Source organism: Nesoenas mayeri (genome assembly GCF_963082525.1).
Source record: "Nesoenas mayeri genome assembly, chromosome: 1".
NCBI lineage: Eukaryota > Metazoa > Chordata > Aves > Columbiformes > Columbidae > Nesoenas > Nesoenas mayeri.
This window is the reverse complement of record NC_137541.1, coordinates 205,462,833-205,485,977: the sequence shown is the minus strand read 5'-3', so window position 1 is coordinate 205,485,977 and position 23,145 is coordinate 205,462,833. Positions and strand designations below refer to the sequence as shown.

At 40.9% G+C, this 23,145-nt stretch overlaps 1 protein-coding gene across 2 annotated transcripts; it reads right to left on the bottom strand.

The window, feature by feature from the left end:
- Positions 1-1,610: 1,610 nt before the first annotated feature.
- PCF11 (PCF11 cleavage and polyadenylation factor subunit) lies at positions 1,611-21,792 on the bottom strand. 2 transcript variants are annotated; one of them, XM_080355944.1, is made up of 16 exons: positions 21,120-21,783; positions 16,155-16,280; positions 13,667-13,855; positions 13,071-13,262; positions 11,122-12,230; positions 10,672-10,858; positions 9,933-10,575; positions 8,340-9,835; positions 6,905-6,992; positions 6,079-6,198; positions 5,760-5,868; positions 4,982-5,165; positions 4,356-4,511; positions 3,236-3,328; positions 2,699-2,734; positions 1,611-2,115 (listed from the first exon to the last, which is right to left on the bottom strand). In XM_080355944.1, exons 1-16 carry the CDS (start codon positions 21,306-21,308, stop codon positions 1,906-1,908), a joined length of 5,127 nt encoding a protein of 1,708 aa, XP_080212070.1. In that variant the 5' UTR covers positions 21,309-21,783; the 3' UTR covers positions 1,611-1,905. The 2 variants fall into 2 exon arrangements, with proteins under 2 accessions (XP_080212070.1, XP_080212071.1); XM_080355945.1 differs by lacking the exons at positions 1,611-2,115; positions 2,699-2,734; positions 3,236-3,328; positions 4,356-4,511; positions 6,905-6,992 and having other exon boundaries at positions 5,016-5,165; positions 21,120-21,792.
- Positions 21,793-23,145: the final 1,353 nt, after the last annotated feature.

Genomic DNA, 23,145 nt, shown 5'->3' with positions numbered 1-23,145 from the left:
GTTCCACTTAAATTTGAGAAAAAACTTCTTCTCAGTGAGGGTGACAGACACTGGAACAGGCTGCCCAGGGGGGTTGTGGAGTCTCCTTCTCTGGAGACATTCAAAACCCACCTGGACATGTTCCTGTGTGACCTCACCTAAGAGTTCCTGCTCCAGCAGGGGGATTGGACTAGATGATCTTTTGAGGTCCCTTCCAATCCCAAACATACTGTGATACTGTGTGACACACACCAAGTAAGGTCCATGTAAGCAGAAATTTGCTATAAATCCTCCTGCTGCCACTTAAAGGTCTCTTGTTCTGTCCTTGGTGGACTGAGTAATTAGTTCCCTTTCTCTAAGAGCCTTCTACATACTTAAATACATCACATCCCTGCTCAGCCTGGTCTGAATTGCACTTTGTATCATTTAAGAGAAGCTTAAGCAAAGTGTCAATAGCTCCAAGCCTACATCCCTGTTTCAGGAAGAAGTTGCAGCCAGTGACACCAGTAACTCCCCACAGCACCGCCAGCAGCCACACACAGGGCCCTACAGGCTGGCTTAGCCCTCATCAGCCTCCTCAGCATTTCTGTTCCAGGGCTCACTCACACCAACAGCTACAACCTCAACACAAGAGCCAAGCAATTATTCGCATCTCAAAACCTGCCCAGCGCCTGGTTGTGAAGATGGGAAGAAGTGTCACAGCCAACAGCAACATCACCTTCACAGCTGGTTATTTCTACTTGTATCACACACTATGGGTGAATTCTGATCTCCCAAGTGTACTCACTGAAAGAGAAACACACCAGGACTGCGACATTGCTCTTTGACTTTTATTGCTGACATCTTGCTCTCAGCAACTTTAGAACTATGCACCACAAACACAGCAGACTGGGTAATACATTAAATGCATTATTGTCCTAAAACACACAATTGTATGATTATTTCCAATCCCACAAACACGCCAGCCATGCAAACCCACTACTGAAAGGAAGAGACTCACACTCAAATATATGTTTAATTTGATTTATTACATTTAAGAAATATTAACATCTCAGGATATCTGGCTTGCCATCTAAGTCCAGTCATAAGCAACCAAAAAAAAAAAAGAAGTGTTAACCATGTTTCAAATGAGCACTCTTACATTCATTTCCCCTGTAAAGAAAAGTTTGTTTAGCTGTATTAAATTCTTATGCATTTGACTAGTGGAAAAGAAAAAGAAATCATTAAAAATGTCTTAACTACCAGGCATCCTGGTTTGTTAATTGTTTGTTGGCACTTGTGTTCACGATCAAGCACTCTGGTTGGTTAAATTCTCCCCTGCTACCCAGGACTGTCTTTTTGGGTTTTTTTTTAGTTTTGTGGTTTTTTTGGTGTGTTTTTTTGTTTCTTAATATCTGGATATGTAAGTTTGTTCAAATAAGTTTAAAAAGAAAAGAAATCTTGGGCTGTCTGTCTGAGAAGCTCCTGCACTGCTTCCCTTGATAACCCACCTATGGGATAACTGAAGGAAGTTATTTGCTTTCATTTTTCTGAACCTTATTGAGCAAAAGTTTTTTAATTCCATTTAAACTGAAAAAAAGTACAGAAACACTGTCTTCATTTGATGGTGTGCATAAACATTACACTCCATATATAGCAAAAATATCTTTTATTTATAATTTACATTTCCACAAGTGAAAATTGTACATTTTTACATATACCATTTCATTCCATTAAATTTTCACGCATCTACAGAACTCTCACACAATGACACCTGAATCTGTGCAGGCAATAAGAAATTCAAATACAAAAATGTATTTATTAAACAAAACAACAGTCGAGGCCCTGCCTCAGTTGAACATTTTTATTTCATATAAAAAGTATTTGCCTTCCAGAATTAACACAGCAGCTCTCCTGTAAAAAAAGAAAATTAATACTTCAGTTCATTTAAACAGACTCCTCAGGTTCTGTTTTTATCTCTGCAGAGGCAGGTGTGCTCTCTTCTGCACAGGCTGTTGGGGTGTCATCAGGCTCCTCTTTGATTTTAGGTGGGTCACAGGGCTCTTCTGTTTCTTGTTTAACAATGTTCAACATTATATTGAGTGGATTTTCTACAGGAGTCTTGCTTGGAGATGGTGTGCAATCAAATGATGATGTCTGCAGAGTGAAAGTCAATGTAGCATTAACACATTAAAATAACCATTTTTAGCTGCTTATATCCCTTTTACTCTTTTCAAAATGCAAACATGTTGATTATCAAGATCATAAGACAACAAATTTGCTCTCCAACAGTGTTATTTTTCGCAGTTGCTTTGAAAAGGTATCATCCAAGCATTGATGAAATACTGAACACACGGCCATAAACTACTCCCTGCTCACCTCAGGGAAACTGTAACTCCCAAAGCATTAAAAATGTAACACACACCAACGCCCATTTGCTCCATTTTTACAAATTCCTAAAATTACACACGTTACTCAACAATAAATGGATGATGTGTTCTCAAACCATGGTTTCGTGTATGACACACAAGCCGTCAGGGTACATCACAACAAGAAATACATGTGTGCTAATTGCGAGTTATGAACTTGCCCTGCCCAAGGCCTCCGAGTCTCACTCTAGTCACAGGCAAGAGAAACAGGTAGCGCATTGTGAACACACCTGCTCCCTGCAAAACCAGAGATCAAGCAAACAAACCAAAAGTAAAAATGCTTTAAAAAGAAGGAAGGAGGTTTCACTTACTTTTTGGTAATCTTCGTAGCAAGATGGATGGTAAATCTGGAAGGGAATTGTTACATATTTAAATACTAACAAATTATAGCTAGATCACTAGTTATGAACATAACACTGTCAATTCCACATAGCACACAACTTGTCTAGAAAAACAATGGTACAAGCAGGCCAACTGTGGTGTCAAATACACCTGGAAAATACTTTGTGTATGTTTATTTAGGAAAAGTTACGATAAAGAAGGCTGGTAAGTGCTGGGAATCATTTGTGTACAGGTGCGTACAGCAATAAGTGAACTAATATCAACACCCATATATAAAAACAAACTTTTTTTTTAGCACTGCAGTATAAGGGCAGTCTAGGGAGTCTATACTAATGATTCCAGTACTTCATGCACTTCCAAAAGCTGAGATAATTATGTACTTGGAAGTCAGGAAAACTACCATGGGAATCCTTCAGGAAAGAAACAACACTTGGCCCTCCCATTTTTGGGCCGTTTTTCAGGTTTTTTTACTATAAATAAGTATCGTGTAAGAAAGATCAGATTACCTTTTCATCTACTCTAATAGCATTCTTCAGGTGCCACTCTTCCTCTTCCTCATCCCAATACTGTTCAAATTGCTCTTGGCAAATTTCACAGCTCTGGAAAGTTATTGGAATAAAAGACATAAATGAGGTTATTGCAAAAATTTACTGAATACATGAACTTCAAGAACCTAGTAACAGTCAAACCAGGTTCTTTTAAATGAAGATAAATACATTAAGACTACAACATGATCTTTCCTCCACACTTTTAAGATAACTTTAGAAAACTTAATTAAAATGTGAGTATAGTTTGCAGACTGGCCTTGAAGACTGAGAAATGTAAACTCTGCCCTTGTAGCTACAAAGTCTCTGCAAACACTTTGTTACAATCCACTGTTGTTTTACTGTCATGCAAGACAACTGAGTACAGGGATTTAATTAATTTATGGCATTATCTTCACTCTTCCCCTTAATCTGGAGTCTCAAATGAATAAAGGCAGAACTTTTAGATGAAGTATTAATATTTTTAGTACTACTGTGCATAATAACTAAGTTTGAGAACAAATTAAAACAAAGGTCTTCATGGCTTGCTAGCTAGTTTCTCAGAGGCTCAGCATTTAAAACTAAATTGTAATTCTACCAACATGTGTATTCGACTACTACACTGATTCATCTACCAAAACACAGATCTACTGGTTACTTCAAGATATTTCTTTGTTACTTTGAGACATTTATCTTAATGCCTATCTTCCACTGAAAAATACGTTTTTGTATAAATGCATCAAAACCCAGTAAACCAAATCATTATTTGAATTACAAAGGACGATTTCAAATTCATTTGCTCTATTCGCTCTTTCTACAGAAGCATTCAGTAAATTAACACACTTTCCCCATTTCCATTTTGCTAAAATAATGAAATGCCAGTGGCTGTAGATGTTTTTTTTGTAATTTACAGTACTATCCGCAGCTGGGCAACAACCATTACATACATAAATACTCCACACCTATGAAATGTCTTGCATAGAGGTCCAACAACAAGACTTCAGAGTCTGCATACAGCCCACCATACAAACAACTGCTGTAAACTTCTCTGAAGTTTTATCATTCTCAGTATCTGGGCTAATAAAGACAAACTGAGACTTACCTCAACTGCTCCAGCTGGTCCAGCAGGGACACTCTGAAATTCCTTCTCTTTCGCAGCTTCTTGTGTTTTCAACACAACCTCTTCATGAGCTTTTTCAAAAAACTGGCTTTTTGCACGTTCCTCTAGATCGGCTATTTCTTCAAATTCAATCCAGTCCTAAGGAAAAAGTTTTCATTTATATTTGGACATTGACGAATAGCGAGAAATGTTTATAAATATATCTCAGGGAAAAAAAAAAGATATCAAAAAAGTACCATATCTAATAAATCTTACTTCATTAACAGTGAAATGCTCCTTACACGCAGCATTAGCACAGTGCACTCTCACAATGCTACACTTGAAAAAAGCTTTTTCCAGAAAAAAACACTACCCTTCTATTTCCATTCCATTCTCAGTGTGATCAAAACAGTACCAACAGCTTCAAACTGCTTATTGTTCATCATATAATTGCCTTTTGTGTTTTGACAGGCATTTATGAAAACTACTTGAAGTATCTAAGACATCATTGTTTACCAAAGGCCAACTCCTATGATGATGTAAATTTCAACTGTAATTCTACAGCACGTACGTAAGTAAAACACAGAATCCAGCCTATAATTTACCAAGACATATACTGCATTACTTACTGTTAAACTGTAGTACCATCTTCTATGTGTAATTTTTCGGCTAACATCTTTTTCTGTCCGGTTCTGACGGTAATGCCAGTCTAAATGATCCGCATACACATCTGTCTGTGAAGTAGTGAATCTCATTCCGCACGAGTAACACTGAATCCCAGTGTACAGTCGATTTATTACACTATCATAACGCCTACAAAAATAGGAAAGAGTCTTAACATTTCCTTGAAAAGAAACAGGTAAGAAGTTTTCTCAGTAAGTTGCTTCATATGCCCACAAGACTAGAGGAAAAGCATCGACCTACTGCAAGGTTAATACACACAATATAGCTAAATTCTTTCTGATTTTCATAACCTAATACATTGAAACATTCAAATAATAAACAATGGGCTCATATTAACTATTCATGAGAATCACACCAGTGTTGTGTTTCATGCCTACTCGCTTCATCACCTAATAGTGAGTAAAATGGTAGTGCTGTGCATTTGGCTCAGCTTGGCAAACCACCACAAAGGTGGTTGAAATTAGTAACAAAGCAAGAAACATTGACTTCAATACATCTCACAAGCTTGCTGAAGTAACAATATGAAACTTGTGTAAAGACAGTTTTCTCAGGTTAATTTTCCCTCCCTCAAATTCTCCAAGGCCAACATCAAAAACTTCAGGTCCTCTTAGTCACAGAGTAACATATAATCTTATCAAAACTCTCTGATGTCTTGGATTAACTAGATTAACCTAGATACTGCATTATTCTTACTACACTGTAAACTCATTCTACTGTACATACTGTCTAAGTTCTTCAACTGTGAAGTTAGTGAGGTCTGGAACATTCTGATCTTCATTCTGGTCATCATCTTCCTCTTCAGCACCTGGTTGGGCTGATGTTTCATTTGCTTCTAGAAAACAAAGATATCATTTTATCAACATTTTAATACAACAGATAGCTGAAGCATATAAATTAAACAAGATATGAAGAACTGACTCCACCACACACAGTAAATGCCTTCCCAAAAAAACCATGCAGGAGTTCACAAAAGGTTTTATACTTAGCTTTACACTTCAGCTGTGGATAAGCTAAGCAGTTAGAACATAATGGATCTACATACGTGCTGAAGTGGAATCAGTTTTTGACAGTTTGAGGATCCCTGTTGACAGCAGTTTAGCAAATAATTCATTGACATCAAGCTGCCCAAGGTGGTTATCAGGATATGAATGTGGAAGGGTTCCTGGGGAAAAACAATGACATTCAAGGAGATAGAAGGTCAGCAGCAGAAATTTACTTCACTTTTATCAGTGTATTTCACAACATACTTCTCCTCCTGCCTCCTGTCTCTTCCATTTCAAACTATTTATCAACTCTCTTTGCTTTATATCTAGTCCTTGGCTAATTTCTTCCTTTACAGCAGCTTCCTTCATAATGTACTCTTGAAGTCCTATCTAAGCTGCTTGCCCACACAGATTTCTACTGGGTAGTGTTTATTAAAACACAATATTTTCCTTATTTTACACTTAAATATTTTGCCAGGACCAATCTCCTTCATCACCTACTTCAACACTGTATGATTTTTAAGAAGCTTTTCTTTATAACCACTCACACACAGGGTGTTTACACAGTCTGGCAAATGCAAGGCAGACGTGCACATCAGCGCCTTCCAGAAAAGCACACCAATTTTATTTTTGTTTGGTTTTGTTGTTTAGCACAACTATGTACCAAAACCACATAGTGAATGAAAACTAATGAAAGCCTTTGCTGTTTGAGGGAAACCCCTACAGAGATGAAACACTACAGAAACCACATCTATGGCCGCCACACTGAGGCTTCTCTTAGTCCACACAGACCTGTACACCAGGACATAACAAAAGGGTAATTTTTGTGGCCAATAACAAACAGAACAATCCAAAGGAAATAAAATTAATTATTTTGTTACACACCTGCAGGGTTCTGAACAAAACTTCCAGGATTTGGCAAATACTGTTGACCTTGGCCATAAGGCCCTGGTTGACCAGACATGAGAGAAACCTGTGAAAGTGAATGTGTAAGTATTTTTTGCATAATAATGCAAATATAAACTTTTTTATTTTATCATTAGCTTCAAGATGTTTGTCAATGATTTTATATATATTTAACTCCTTCCAGGAGTGAACCATGTCAGTCTGGTATTGAACGGTCCACAAATAACATAACCCTTCCTCCTTTTTTATTTCCCACTAGAAAAATCTCAGAACACATATTCCTTTTGCCTAACATTTAAAGTTAAACAAAAAACCCCAAACTAAACACCTTTTATTCTACCTATCAAGCCTTAAATCACATTTCGCAAACACAGTACTTCCTTTTAAATTACTCTTGCTCACCAAAACGGAGCTCATCAGAAAATAAACTCAAGAAACCAGTAAATGTCTATTAACGAATGCCACAATTCATTCTCGTCTAAGGACAGATATAGCATCCACTACACAAAACACATCCTGAAAGCAGGATTTTTCAGCAAACTATCTACAGTAAGATTCAGATAGGAAGTTTTTATAACACACTTGTAATAAAAATGTGGGTGTTTTCAGTTGTTTTTTTTGTTTTCCTAACTGATTGCTTTCTGGATTTACAAATAGTTTAAAATTTTATCCCATTAAAGACTAGCAGGACACATCACCTGCTTTTGTGCAATCAGTTCACTCTTCATCTCCGATACATATGCCCCAAATGAAAAATGCTTTTTAAAATCTCTAATCTACTGCAAGAAATGACATAATTTTCCCTAAGTATCATTTTCCCTTTTTGAAGAGAGTATTTTCCACAGGCAAAGACAACCGAACTTATAAAGTGTGCTGGAGCTGAGATAATTTTAAAAGACTTCAGTTCCACACTGTCCATATTTTTCTCAATTCCCCCAAGTTACAGATTATCTCTTTAAAACTGGCTTGTCACCAGTACTAACAGATGAAGAGACAGAATTCCTTTGATCCATTCTAATTCTGCACCTCTTCGAAAAACTAATCATATATACTCACATTATCTTTCATGTTTTATATAGAATTCACTTTTATGCAAGCTTAATGGAAATACTATAGAGTTCCGATGTGGCTTTCAAATTAAAAATACCAATTTCACTGTCATATTTTGAACTACAACATGATTTTAAAGAGCCACTATTTTAATTCTTAAAACAATATTCTCGCAAAACAGCAGAGCGCATCCCTCTTAAATTATCTAGAAACTACTGAAGAAGGATGACATTTTTAGCTTGCAACTGGCTCCCAGTCTGACAGATCTTCAGAAAAATCTTCAATGTTTAGGGGCAGAAAAACTGCTAATTGTCTACACAAAACCACTTCTGGAAGCGAACTATTTAACACAATCGATTCTTACCTGATTGCTCCCCATTGGCATATTATTGAAGTTTCCATATTGAGGACCTTGAAGACCTTTTTCCTCGAAGTAATGTCCAGCTGCTCTCAGTGGGAAATTCTGTGCTCCTGGGCCAGCTGGCCCATTGAAATTTGGTCCAGCTGAACCATCAAATAAGTCAGGCCTCTGGAACTGCATCCCATGAGACGGTCCATTGAAGCCCTGGCCGGGATGGTCAACAAATGGACCACCTTGTCCGTATGGTGACATTTCTAGTCTTGAGGCAGGATGGTTAGCTACATTTTCAAAACGTGCACCTTGAAGGCCAAGGGGCAAGTCAAATCTAGAGGCTGGTTGATGAGGTCCATCAAATCTTTGAGGTATGGCTGTGTCAAATCGTGCTTGTGCCTGTTGGCCAGGCGCCCTTTCAAATCTTGGCCCAGGCTGTCCATGAATTCCATCAAATCTTTGCAAGAGAGATAGCTGACCAGGTTGGCCATCAAATCCAGCTGCATGGCAACCATCAAATCTTGGGCCAGCTCGACCCAGAGGACCATCAAATCTAAGTCCACCAGCTCCCTGGTGTATTGGTCCATCAATCAACCTAGGACCTACACCTGGCTGTCCATGTGGTCCTTCCAATCTGAGCCCAGCACCTGACGGTCCATGCGGCCCCTCAAATCTGAGCCCAGCACCTGACGGTCCATGTGGCCCCATAGGCTGACCATGCGGCCCCTCAAATCTGAGCCCAGCACCTGATGGCCCATGTGGCCCCAATGGCTGTAAATGTGGCCCCTCAAATCTGAGACCACCCCCTGGTTGACCATGAGGCCCCAAGGGCTGACCATGGGGTCCATCAAACCTGAGACCACCCCCTGGTTGACCTCGAGGCCCCAGAGGTTGACCATGAGGGCCTTCAAACCTGAGGCCACCTGAAGGCTGACCACGGGGACCCTCAAACCTGAGACCAACTCCAGGTCCTTCAAATCTAGGACCACCTACTGGCTGCCCTGCAGGCCCCTCAAACCGCAGAGGCCCACCTATCTGCCCAAGAGGTCCCTCAAACCTCAGCGGACCTCCTCCAGCAACCTGTCCTGGAGGTCCTTCAAACCTCAGGGCTCCTGTCAGCTGCCCTGGTGGCCCATCAAATCTTAGGGCTCCAGCTGCCCCAGCTCCTGCCAGTGGTCCATCAAACGGAGCAGCACCTGCCCCCACCAAAGGCCCTTCAAATCTCATAGCAGCCTGCCCAGGTGGCCCATCAATTCTGGAACCTGAACCAGCAGCAGGTCCATCAACAAAAGGACTTCCTGGTCCATCTACTGCAACCCTTGCAGCAGCTGGCCTAGGCGAGCCATCAAACAGAGGTCTGTCTTCCATGAGCGCACTTATCCTCTGCTTCGCTTCAACGGCTCCAAATCTTGATCCAGGACTTTCCGGAAATGGGGCTTTCTCTGGATCTTCATATCTAGCTCTTTTGAAACGTTCACTGAATGGTGATCTTGGTTCCTCTCGAATACCTAGAAAAACAAAACAAAAAACAAAACAACCCACGTAAATAATAGGCAACACTTTAGTGGGCGGTTAACAGCTGTAACATAATGCAAAACCACATACCAGATTTCCCAAGAAGCTGCCTTTCTTCACGATTATCAAATCTGCCAACTGCATCACCATCTATTTTCTGGAACTCTGTTGTGCTTTTCCCCTGTTGTCTAAGGGCATCTCTCAATTCATCTGATTCTGCCCAGCTGTCGTAAGGATCGAAGTTCTTAGAACCTCTTGTTCCTTTAGTCGCATTTTGTTCCTCAAGTCTTCGTCGACTCTCAAGTGGTGAAAGGTTCTCAGCAAAAGGTCTATTAGTGCCACTTACAGGAGAGTGTCTCCGTGACCTTTCTCCAAATGGCTCCTTTCTGTCAAACTGTACTCCACGCTTGGCTTTTGCTTGCTCACATTCTATTCCAGAAAGCAAGGCATCAGGTAAATGATAATCCAAGATATCATCGGGATCCAACAGATCAAGCCTTGACAATGAATGCTGAACTTGTGTCCTTTTCAGTTTAGCCTTATGTTCATAATATGTTAATTCCGCATCCGATAGAAGAGGTTTCTTCTTCAAACCACATTTTTCCTCTGTCGGGCTATCCCAGACATTACATCGGTGTTTTCCTTCCTGATACTGGAACAGCTGTCGGATCTGATGAGCTACCATGAGGAACTCATCTTGTGTTATTTCACCAGATGTTAAGCGTTCATTGGCCTAGAATATAAAGTTAAAGTTTAGATTTCTTAAATAAAAAAAAAAAGGCAAACTATACCCAGGACACTTATATCAAAACAGATTAATTAGTATTACCTTCTTAAGTAATTCCCTCTTGCTTGCAGATGTCAGTTCTTTGGGAATCTGTAAATTGGCATCCACGCTTAACCGGTGCTGCTGCTTTGGTGCTCGGGGTGACAAAACTCCTTTACCAGCAGGCCAGTTTTCCCGGTGTCTTTGGTGAGGGGATTTACTTGCTTGGTGTTCTTCATTCTGCTGTGAGCTGAAAGCAAGAACACATTTAAAATATAGATTACTTCTTTATTTGGGATACAACTTAAACTCCTATTAGAACTTATGATGGCAAAATATCACTATCGCCTTCAAATCTAAGTATGCACGATTTCCGTATTTCACTAGCAAAAATAAGTTAAACTTATCAATTTTAACCATCTGAACATTGGCTCCTGAAGCTGACTATACTGAAGTCAGCAGCAGAATTTCCACTGAATTCAAACAGAAGTTGTTTAAAAGATAGCGACTTACTTTTTGTTTTCTTCCCAACCAGATTTCCACCTCTTGCCTGATTTGGATCCCTGCCAGTTTTCTGCATTCTCCTTTGGATCTGGAGAAGCTTTTGTAGAATGCTGGCCTGCTGCTTCTTGGGGCCTATCTTCTTGGGCTTTTTTCACTCTCCTCGGATCTCGCACCTCTTGTTTAGCATTTCTCTTATTGGAATTTCGTTCGTCTCTTGCTGCTTGTGTGCCTTCTTCAGCATGAGACTGCTTAGGGCCTATCTGACGTATCTTTCCTATTTTAGGAGTTGAAGAAGGGGGAGATAAACTCCTCAGTCTTCTTTTTGGTGATCTCCTCTCTCGTCTTTTTGGAGAATGTGTAGATGGTGACCGTGCCTTAGGAGAACGTGATCGCGACCGTTTTCTATTACTTGTTCTCCCTTGTTTTCCACCTTGTTTTTCTGACTCCTCCGTAGTCGTGTCTTGTTTCTGAACTGCACCATTAACTACTTTATTTCTGCTGCCTACTGGTCTATGTTCACCAGTCTTATGTTCATCTTTTTCTTTTTTCTCTGTATTTCTCCTCTTTTCTTTCACTGTCTCCTCCTCTTTGCCCTCTGACTTATCTTGAAGATGTCTTTTCAGTCTTGGATCCCGCTTACTAATTTCAGATACTTTTGTGCTTTCACATTCCTGGGTTTTAGTATCTTTAGTACTAGGCAGCTTATTTTTCAAAGGGGATGGTGATTTAGATTTTGCTTCTGACTGGTCAAGTTCCTTCTTCTGTGTTTTTTCACTCGATTTCAGTTTTTCTTGCTTTGTTGAGTTTTGTTTTTCAGCCTGTGTTTTGTTTGCCTTGCTATCAGACTGACTGGTCGCATTTGGTGGAAATTCTTTCCTATGAGATTGATCTTTAGCATGAGAAGAATGTTGAGTCATCCTATTAAGCCGAGGATCCCTATTTACTATTTTGATATCATGAAGTGGAGGACTTGGGGATGGTTTTATTTTTTCAGATTGCACAGTAGTCTGATGAGGTGGTTTAACTGTCATATGAGGTGTGGGAGACATGTGTTGCTTAGAAGGTGCTGGAACTGAAGCCACAGTAGATGATCCTTGCTGAACACTAAGAGATACAGCCTGAAACAGGAAAAAATCCAGCAATAATCTCTGCACGATCCAACTCCTACCCAAAGATGCTCATATTCTGTTTCAAAACCAAAACTATAAATAGAATCGTCTTGGAAGTTACAGATTCAGCCATCTAACTGAAAATGATCTGTCAATTGCTAATTACAAGCATTAAAATGTAGTACTGTTACAAATGATCAAGCTCAAATATAATGTAAAATCAGTACTACGAAACCAATACAGAAGAATATGTAACTTAGGCACATGTTCTTGTTACAACATTAGTTTTTCTATATGTTTCACATGCTCAAGGCAACAAGCTGCCAAGTATCTGATAAATTTTTCATATTTCTACACTTCCAAGATGCTTTATTTTGGTGTCATCAACTGCCAACATAGCAAAACTTTAAATTATTAATGTAAAACAACAGAGCTTAACTGCCACCTTCAGACGGTGGCATAAACCAACCAGACCTAATGAGAAAACTCACTCTATTGCCAACAATCAGGTTTCCTTGTTCTGTAAGAGTAATTATAATTGAAAAAGCTCAGTTTGGTGTGACCCACAAGAAGAAGTGGAGGACAAGTACCATAGGCAGGTATCATTTTGGAGAGAAGTTAAAAGCCCAAGAACGTCACTTTTTACCTCTATTTTGAGTGTATTAAGCTTTTTAGATAACAAATACTGCTCAGAAACCCCAGTTCAACTTGCATTGCTCTAGTCCTAAAATAGCTATGCTTGCCTAACATAAGGAAGAAATAACATACTGCAGCTACCAGGACAGCTAAGTACTGTCCAAAAGAAAAATGAGACCCAACTATGAAAGTTTCATCAACTATCCTACTCACCAACTGTGCTTTAGTCTGTTCCAGCTCCAGCTCTAATTTTTTCTGCTGAAGTTCTAACAACTGCTTTTGCTTTGCAAGCAGTTGCTGCCTGATCAGTTGCTCCTGTGTCAAATTCTTTTGCATTTCAGGAACGGTTGGAGGAGTAGAGGCACCAGAAGTGACAGCAGAGGTAGGTGCAGCAGATTCCTCTGGCTAGAAATAGAATTTAAAAAGTCACATTTAAAATCTTGATGAAATCAACTAACTCCTTCTCCTTTAACTGTTATCAGATCCAGTACTGGGACTTAGTTTCCATAGCAGTTATAAATTGCATTTTTAATGCAAAATATAACTAAAACAAATTAAAAGTTTTGCGCGGCTAGAATTTGCCTGCTGTGTGTATGTTATTTAACACAAATTCATCTATGTTCCAACACGTAAAATACAGTTTTGAAATATAAAAACCAAATGCATCAAATATTCCGAATTTGAAAACTCCTCTGACCTGCCTACAAAGGTCAGATACTTCATTCTTACTAAACTGTCAAAAAGCAGCATATAAACAATGAAAACTACACGTATTACCATCTGTTCATACAGTAGGCAGAAAAACTTACCGATTTATTTAAAAACTTAGGATTCACATGGATGCTAGAAGTATTCACATTTGGGGGCAGAGGTTTAATTGGCCAAGCAGGATCTAATGAGTTGACTCTGACATCAAGTGCATATAGTTTCTTCAAAGGAAAAATATCATCCCAGGTGGAGCGTAATTTAAATAAACTTTTCCTAGTATTTTCATCCACCTAAAACAATAAAACAATTCTATGGCTTGTTAAGTTAATATAAAACGATTTCTTAAACTTTTATGTACCACTTAAGACTTATTTCCGTCTTTTATCAACAGTTTGTCATTTTAACCCATTGAACAGAATTTATAAGCAGGGCCGATCATACATCTGTACCAGCAGAATAAGTAACAGAAGTTCAAATGTGACGTTGTTTCAAGGCCGTTTGAAGGTTTTATTGCGTATTACCATTCTCTGAGAATTTTCTTTCAAATTTTCCATTACCAAAATTCTCATTTTACTTGATCAATTTCTGTAGAAGAAAACACAGTTACAGAACTACTGAAAGGCAAAAGCCTCTAAGACAATACATTAGTCAAGCGTTTGTGCTGAATGGAGTATAACAATGACAAATCAATCATGAAACAATGAACTCTGGGAACAAAAAAAAAGGTGTTTTGCTCAGCTGCTTAGTCACTGAATTATTGTTTTCAAAACAAATGCAACAAAACAGATATTACCAAAAATGAAGTCAATTATATTTCACTTCAGCTGCAAAATTAGTCCCATCTATGAGCAACAGATCAAGCGTTTTTGTAGGACCAGTGCCCATTTTATCTCTTTACAAACAATTAGTCTGGATTGTCTCATGACAGGTAAGTTAGAAATTTACAGTATAACAAAATTTAGTCCATGTCACAAGTTGGGTAGTTCGATTAAACAATACATTTAAAACATCTGAGGACAAAATAAATGCAGCTGTCCTAATGTCAATATTCCAATTCAATCATTAAGTATCAGCTGTGTAGTTTTGCTGCAGTTTTGTTTTTAAAATGTTACAGCAAGACATACAACAGTCTGGAAAGTTTAGAGATTCTTTTGGGGAGGAGCAGGAACTTCAACAAGAATAATTCGTATTTAGCTATTGGGGGGTGCCTCTAAACAATTTTCAACAAGAGGGTATGAAGTTCACTGCAAAGGTGCAGAAATGACTGAGCAAAAGGTCCTGACTTCATCAAGAGTCTAATGATAACTTAGTGACCATTTACTGCTAAAACAAAATTTTTAACACTATCAGTCCTGGAATTATAGTTGCAAATTTTAACATCACCAATTAAGCTATTAGAAGTGACTGCCACTTTGCACATTTAATACACATTAAACAGTTCTAGTTAGCTTAGTACAGTTAGCCTATAAAACTCTGAAAATCAGTTATTATCCAGAGTCTCAGCTGCAACGTTAAATGCAACTCAGTAAGAACATTCACAATTTAACAGTGAATAAACATGTAACCATCTACCAATCTACTCTACACACAGGAGTTTAAGTCTTCTACGGTCATTATTACAATCCATCTCTTATTTCATCATGTTTTACATCTGAAAACTGTATACAAAACATACTGGGATCTTAGATCCTCACTGATATGTAATGATAGATAAATACACAAAAGCTTTATTTACCTCATTCATGTGTCCCTGCCCACTGCAGGGGGGTTGGAACTAGATGATCTTTAAGGTCCCTTCCAACCCAAACCACTCTATGGTTCTATGATATAAGATGCCACAGCAATATAGAAAACCACAGAAATCAACCCTTCATTTCTCATCCAACTTAAACTCATTCAAGCCCAGCCTTTCAAAAACTGGACTTTGATTTGCCTTTCTCACTCAGAAATAAGCACAATTACTTTACTGGGTTTCAAGATTAAGAGCAAAAATTAAAGTGTATGGCAACACGTTTGTAATGTAATACAGAAATATGATCTAAGATAATTTCCCCTCCCAGCATTTTTTTCAAATCACAGACCACCAGGAGATAATCAGTTGTCAGTGCTAGTCACTCTTCACAGTTTAAGCACTGATTTTGCACATCACAAATATAACTACAGGAGAAACTCTGAGAAATCCACAAGAAACTGGTTCTCAGTCTGCACTTGGTATAAAGACTATTTACTGTCTTAAAAATAAACCAAGAATTCATAATTAATTGGTCTATACATTACAGAAAGTCCATCCAGGTAAGCCATCAGTAACCAAAATGTCGATAGTAAAATCTTACCTGGATAGGAAAATTACAGACTTCTATGAACGAAGTTAAATTAAGTAAGACTTCGCATCTTTCAGCTAGCATGTAACTGACATGCTTGATAGCAGCAGGAATAATTTTCCATAGTATAGACAGAGTACTGAGATTTATAAAAACCAACAATTTGTATCATCCACCACCCAAGAAAACCCCAAACCAAAAACATGTATTTATTTTGCCAGCAACACATTCTGCTTAGAATACATAACTTTTCTGAAAATGTATATACCTTTTCAAATACACAAATAAATGTCGTAACTAGGTTTTTAGTAAATGCAGTAAGATATTCTCTTCCCACATTCTTGACAATGGAATCCATAAGGTACATAACTGGGAGCTTCTCTGATGCAGGAGCCTGGAGTAATAAGAAGAAACTGAGAAGTTTAGTACAACAAAAACATATTTTTAAGCTTTTTAAATAAAGGGATTACCAATCCCAGAAATACAGACCTCTCTTTTTGGTTGCCACTATAAAAACCAAGGGATTTGGCTTGGGATTTTGTGTTTATACAAAAACTTAATCTGGAAAATCGATACTCAAGTTCAAAGTATAATGCAGTGGGTTTATCACACAAAAAACAAAAAAAAAAAAAGGAACACCTTAGGTTATTTCATTTGCGTATCAAAGCTCTGGAAAAAGGAAAAAAAGGAAGAAAAAAGAAGCCCACAAGACAGTATTGCCGCTAGTGCACCAAGTGTAACCTTTCAAAATCCACTTGAGAAAGTAACTTTAACTTAGCAGGAAACATCCTTAGCACTTCAAGGAACTTCTAAAAAATAGTTTATAATTCAAGCCTCCTGTATGCTTGTTTTTCTGGGTTTCAGAGCGCACAAATCAGACTTCTGGCAAATAGCCCAAAGGAGTAAACTTCTGTAGATGTAGATTATACGTCAAGTATCACAGTCTTTTCATAAACTACATGCAGCATAGGACGCAACTATTTCATTGTAATCCAAACGGACGGAGCAAGGAGTCCAGTTCTCTCTTGGCACTTGGAGATAGTGACAGTTCAGATTTCCAGAGTGAAAGCAAAAAATGCACAGTCAGAACAAAGTTCAAAATCCAGGCAAAACTCAATCATCTAGTCCAACGGGTAAATGCACAGACAAGCTCAGGAACTGCAAACACAATTTTCACAGAAGGGAGTCTTCAAACTCCAGAAACATCTTTGCTACAAGAAGAGGCTTCAATTTTGTTGTTTGGTTTTTGTTGTTGGGTGGTTTTTAAATCCATTTTCAAAACTTGTAGCAAGTTTATGCGATGTAAGTGACACGGGACCGTCACAGCAACTTCTAATGTACACCAAGCACTACTGGCCCAAATCATAGTGATTTTAATGCCCATCATTGTCTCTCGCAAGCAGAAGGCACAGCAAAGTTCTCAAAACCATCAGCAAGTACACAGCCTTGTTGAAGAGGACAACATGAAAGACAACACCACAAGCCCTGTGTTGACCGTGATCGCCTTAGAAGAGCATCCACTTGCAATACTTTGGGTCCCATTCACCATCCAGTAAGCTCAGGATAAAACCCAAATAACTTCATTCACTGCTCATTTTAAACAGGACATGCTACTTGGTTAATTACCACCACCTCACTTCACAGCCCAATTGTCCAGACAAGTGTGTGGAAGTGCTCTTGCTTTCCAATTTTAATTCCTTCCCCTTTTAGGTGGTTCACAGAAGCATACCGAGTCAACAATACTTTTATATGGGTAAATCACAATGTTTCATTGCCCTTAAATGTGTATTAATTTGCCATGACCTGAAGCTTAATATTGAACAGGGCAGAATTGCTTGTTAGTGGGGGGTAGGTCACTGCCTTTGAGCATATTGAAAAAAGTTAACAGGCACGTGGTGTATTTTGTATATAAAAAGACAAACAAAATGCAGAGTTAGGTTAGCTAAAACTAGTTGCAGTACATTAAAAGCATGTCTTACACTAGCTGTACTACCTAATCTGAGTGCTGAACACACAACCTAACTCTGAGCTGTAAACACATGAATATGCAAGTGTTAAAGTAAAAGCGTATCTCTAGCCTCAAAAATCAGACTGTGGATCTAAAGCTGTTTAAAACACCTGTGAAATATTGGTTTCTTCTTTAAATTAGTCTGCACAATGGGAGATTAAAAACACTACATTAAGTTCTGAATGCCTGCCTTTATAAAAAAATGACAGTGCATGGTTTCTAAGCTTTTGAAGTAAGCTGCTAGGGAAACAGAAGAGCTGCCTCAGAAGTACCTACATCCAAGAGCTACATGTTCACATTCTTCCATTTCACCAATGTATGGAACTAGCTCACTACCCTCCACTAAGTTCCAGGTTTTGAGATGCATTTAGTAGCAAAGGCACAAGCTTAACCATCACTTTTGTTATGCATGAGGTTGTTAAAAGTCACCGTACATGGAAGCACTGTCATCTACTGCAAACCACAGCACAGAACCAGCAGCTGAGCAGCATGCCCTGCTTCAAATGTAAGCATCTCAGGTGTTGCATTTTAAGAACCGTGACTTAAATATAGTTGGAACACTTAAGTCTTCTCTTCTGGAAATGTTTATCATCTCAAGGTCCTAGCAGATATTCTAATAACCACAAAGGGAATCCCGGATTTGAATGTATTTTGTTCCCGGACGGTCTATATGGCACCCCCTAGCAAGAAAGATGCCCACATGACACTAACCAGAAGGCAGGGAGGCGCCACATCACCACCAGAACACAGACGAACGCTAACTCTGAGCTCGCCAGCATAATATTAAAGACTTCATTACACAATTCCCACTGTTCCTTCAAATAACATAGGAAAGCTATTGTTGGAAATGTGTGGCTCTTTTTTATTAGTTTCCTAAAAGTTTTCAAGTTTAAAGTCATATCTGGCAATTGAACGCCAAGTCACAAACTTATGCAAAAATTTTTCAAAAAAACAACCTTGTACACAACATGGGTCTTGTAAACAAATTCTGCACTATACAATGGTAAATAAAAAGACAAATACATATTTCACACTTTTTATTTACATATTTTATAATACCAGTCACACATTTCAGAACCATTTATGAAATTGTAAAGCAGACCACTCAAATTTTACACTAAACAAACTGTCTCCAGGCAACACTTTTTAAAAGTGGCTTAGTAAAGGAGATCACTTTCCCAGAAACAACTAAAAACTTGCCTTGAATAAACCAGTCACAAACAGTAACTAGGCAAAACTAACCATTGGTACAGGATTTAAGACATCTTTTTAAAAAAAAAAAAAAAAAACAACACACTTCAGGGCAAGTTCTAAATCACCCAGAAATGAAAAAGAAAAAAAAAAATGACAGCATTAGATATTTTTCACAGATCATTTCATATACATCCACTGCCCTTTAGGAGATATAATGGTGAGATCTATTAGATTAATGAGGTCATCTCCTCAAGGAATGGCAAAAGTCAGCCACTGGCAGCATTTAAAACAAGACTGGAAGAGGTCTGCGGAACACTAAAAAGCAATCCTGCATTGATAGAAAGACAGATTAAATAACTTAAGAGATCCTTCCCTCCCCATCATTAGACAGTACAATTCTCACCATTATAAACCGCGATTTAAAGCCAAAGGAAAAAAAGCCTTTGAACACCTGAGATCAGAGGGAGCAAGGGAAACAACGGGGGAGGGGTGACTGGCAGGAATTGGGGGTGGGGGGAGACTGAAAGAAGAACCCTTTTCTTACAGAATGCTCTCGTTAAAAAGGTGCAGTAAACCCCCATCCATGTGCTGTGGCTGACTGATGTCAGCAACTGCCTGGGCTGGGCTCAGAGGGAGCCTCCTCTTTCCCTTCTTTTTATATCATGTGCCTTTCAGACGCCATGTTAGGATCCTACAGGCTGCTGCAGTTTCTACAATCAGGGAGAATTTCTTCCCTATCCTCAACCAATAAACTTCTCTAGCCAAAATAAATTAAACACACACGCAACACTACCATTACTCACGGCACAGACCACCTGAAATCCAAACAGATTATCCTAAACCCACAGAATTTTCTCTAATCAGGCAGAGAAAAACAACCCCCATCACCACCACGCACACTTCTCTATCCAGAGCAGATGATCACCTTTCACCCACAAACTTTCCTATCAGATCAGGGTGCCCCCTTCCCACCACTCCCAAATTAATCTCTCACAGGGACCGCACTGGGAAAATAGCCTTAACTTATATTCTATTTCTATCATTTATATTCTATTTCTATCATTTATATTCTATTTCTATCATTTATATTCTATTTCTATCATTTATATTCTATTTCTATCATTTATATTCTATTTCTATCATTTATATTTAGCCCTTCAGAACTGGATAATTTGCGTGCTATAAACTTAAGCTTATTTTCGTTACTATAAACTGCCCACAAAAAAAAAAACAGCAAAAAAAAAAGCCTCCACAAAATCTAATGATCGCAATACTCATCTTACTATCGAAATCGCTAAATTCAGGTGTTTACACACCAGATCCGAGACACTGAACCCTGGCTCCATGTAAGGGGGAAACCCCAGCTCCAAGGGCGAGGTGCAGCTGCCCAGTCACTGCCAGGCCGCCATGTTGTGTCTGCTATTTACACGGGGCGAAAACCGCCAACCACGCTGCCCTCGCAGCGCCTGTGGTGGGGCGAGTCCCAAGCCCTTCCCCCACCACTACCAAGGGGGGGGTGTGGGGGCTGCTCCCCTCCCTCGAGTCCCCTGCTCCCTGGGGTGGGGGTAGACACAGCAGCCTTGAACTGAGCGATTCAAGGAGGAGCCCGCGCTGCCTGGCCCAGTGCTCCCTCACCCCCCTGGCCACGCTTCCCGCCGCCAGAGTCCTGCGCTCTTCGCTCGCCCCCTAATTTAGCCATCTCCCCACTACCCACCTGAGTCCCCCCGCCCCAAATTACGCCCACCCCGCCGCTGTGCTCACCGCGCCCGGCCCGCTGCCTCCCCCTGGGCCTCGCCCGCTTTCTCGCCCCGCTTCCCGTCCCTCGGGCCCTCTGGCTGCGCTGTCTCTCCCTGTCCTCTCTCCCCCATTCCTCCTCCTCCTGCCGCCCCTGCGCCCGGCTCCGCCCGCTCCCCTCAGCGGGCCCGCTCCCCTGGGCCCTTCCTCCTGGCCCCCGGGGCCGCCCTATCCCGCTGCCCCGGCCAGTCCCCCCAGCAGTATAGGTAGGAGTAGTAGTCGGTGGAATATAAAAACCTTGGCGATTTGCGCCTCGATCAGGGAGACGATGTCCTTGGCGAAGGGCACGTTCTCCTCAGCCAGGATGGTCAGCATGTTGATGTGCGGCTTGCTGTTGAACGTCAGGTCATCCAGCGACGACTGGTAATCGCGGCACGCATCTTCCCTGGCCTCGCTACTCCCAGCGCTACTCTCCGGGGCCGACATGCTGCTCTAACCGGGGCCCGCAGCCGGACCCGACCCACCGACCGACAGCCCCCTCCCCGCGAGACCCTTCGCCGCCGCCGCCGAGCGATGCCGCCGCCCCCCTGCCGCTGCCGCTGGGCTCCTCTACCGCATCCTCCGGGCTGCGGCTCCCGCTGACTGTGCTGTTGCCGCCGGCGCTGCTACTCCTTCGGCCGCCGCCGGCTCGAGTCTCAACGCTCACAAAATGGCGGCGGCGGCTACGGTTCGCAAACCTCTTCCTCTAACCGTTGCGTCATGTGAAATTGTTCTCACGAAAAGGGCTGGTGGGTTGGAAAGCCCCTTTTGTTCCCTGACTGCGCCTTGATTGGCCGGCGGCACCCTCTGCTCAGCCCACAACTGGCTCAGCCGCCACTAGGGCAGCCCCCTAGCTGGCTAGGCCCGCCTTTTTTCTCTTTTGATTGGCCTCTGCGCTAAAGCCCGGCTCTCAACCCTGAGTCCTGACTTGCGATTGGCTGCGTTTCGCTACTCCACTGCTCCTGACTCGCTGTGCCTCCTCCTACCGCCTACCCGGCACTGCACTGCGCTCTGATTGGTATCCCCGCGCAATCCCGCTGTCCGGCGGGCCCTCAATTGTGACCGCGCGGCCCCGCCCCTCACGCCGCTCGCTATTGGCTCAGCCGTTGCCCACCGCCCCTCCCGCCGCTCTCCATTGGCTCAGCCGTTGTCATGGCAACGCGGGCGCCCACCGCCCCCAGGCGGGTTTGCGGCCTAGTGACGGGCCGCGGCCTCAGGGCCTCTAAGCGGCCCCGGAGCTCCTCGGGAGAGCCGCGTTTTGCATCCCGGGCGGGAATTCCTCTGCCTCTGCAGAGGTGGGAGGCCGCGACCCTGGCCTCCCTAAATCTCAGACACCCATCTGTGTTACACCTTTAATCTGCTTACCCCTTACACCAGTATTTTTCAGTCACAGCCCTGCTAAACAGAGCCACAAGCAGCGTTTCTTCTTCTTACTACCCTAGTAGGAGACTCCTGGTGTAAATAAAAGTCACAAAACCTGCTCTTGGTTGTGAGATTGGCCCAAAGGTACCTCCTGGAAGTTTAACTTGCTTGCAAAGCATTTTAAAGTTCAGCCATAACTCCCCCCACTGCGCTGCATTTTACTTATTAACCGTGGAGAACTGCCGGCGTTTGAAAGTAGGCCATGGGTGAACGCTTCATTAAAACACGCTTTGAAAAAAAACACATTCCATGAGAGAGTTTTTTAAATGCATGTTGTGCAAATGTAGCAGAAAGAGACCAAAAACAGAGACTGGGTGAGTTCCTGGTAAAAACTGCTGGGTGCTATTTGATGTGGTTAAAAGTGTGTTTTCTGCGCTCATATTTTTATCTTCTTTCTGAAAAAAAAAAACAAAAAACAAACACGTGACCTTCCAAACGGGGAAGGAGGGTCAGGAAACTCAACAGCATCTTTTATTTGCCCATGGAACCGCGCGTTGGTGTTTGTTCCTGACGGCCTCTCAATGCTGGACCTTGTACGCACCACTTGGCCCGGACAGTGTCACTGCCAGATAAGAAAATGAAACTAAAGTTCCTGTCTCTGCACGACCAAAGCTGGGCCTGAAAGCCCTTTTCTCGGTGTAAACATTAGCCAGTTATTTGAAAGCACGCTGTCTGTGAAGAATATTAATGATGTACCAGGAATTGAGCCATCATGTAAACCCAGTTTATTTGGCAAAAACAGTGCATATCGTGCTGCTCCTAGGGGAAAAATAAAGGTGGGGAAACCTAATTCCTCCTCAAATTACTATATTTATAAGTTAGAATGCTCGCTCACGCTAATTACAGGAGCAAAAACCAATAA

Excerpts from the sequence above, each read along its gene's own strand:
- PCF11 (XM_080355944.1), bottom strand. The coding sequence starts at position 21,308 with ATGTCGGCCCCGGAGAGTAGCGCTGGGAGTAGCGAGGCCAGGGAAGAT. Across the intron at positions 16,281-21,119 it reads TCGAGGCGCAAATCGCCAAG|GCTCCTGCATCAGAGAAGCT; the intron begins GTTTTTATATTC and ends TTATTACTCCAG. Across the intron at positions 6,199-6,904 it reads TTTTGTTCAGAACCCTGCAG|GAACCCTTCCACATTCATAT; the intron begins GTGTGTAACAAA and ends GTTTTTCCCCAG.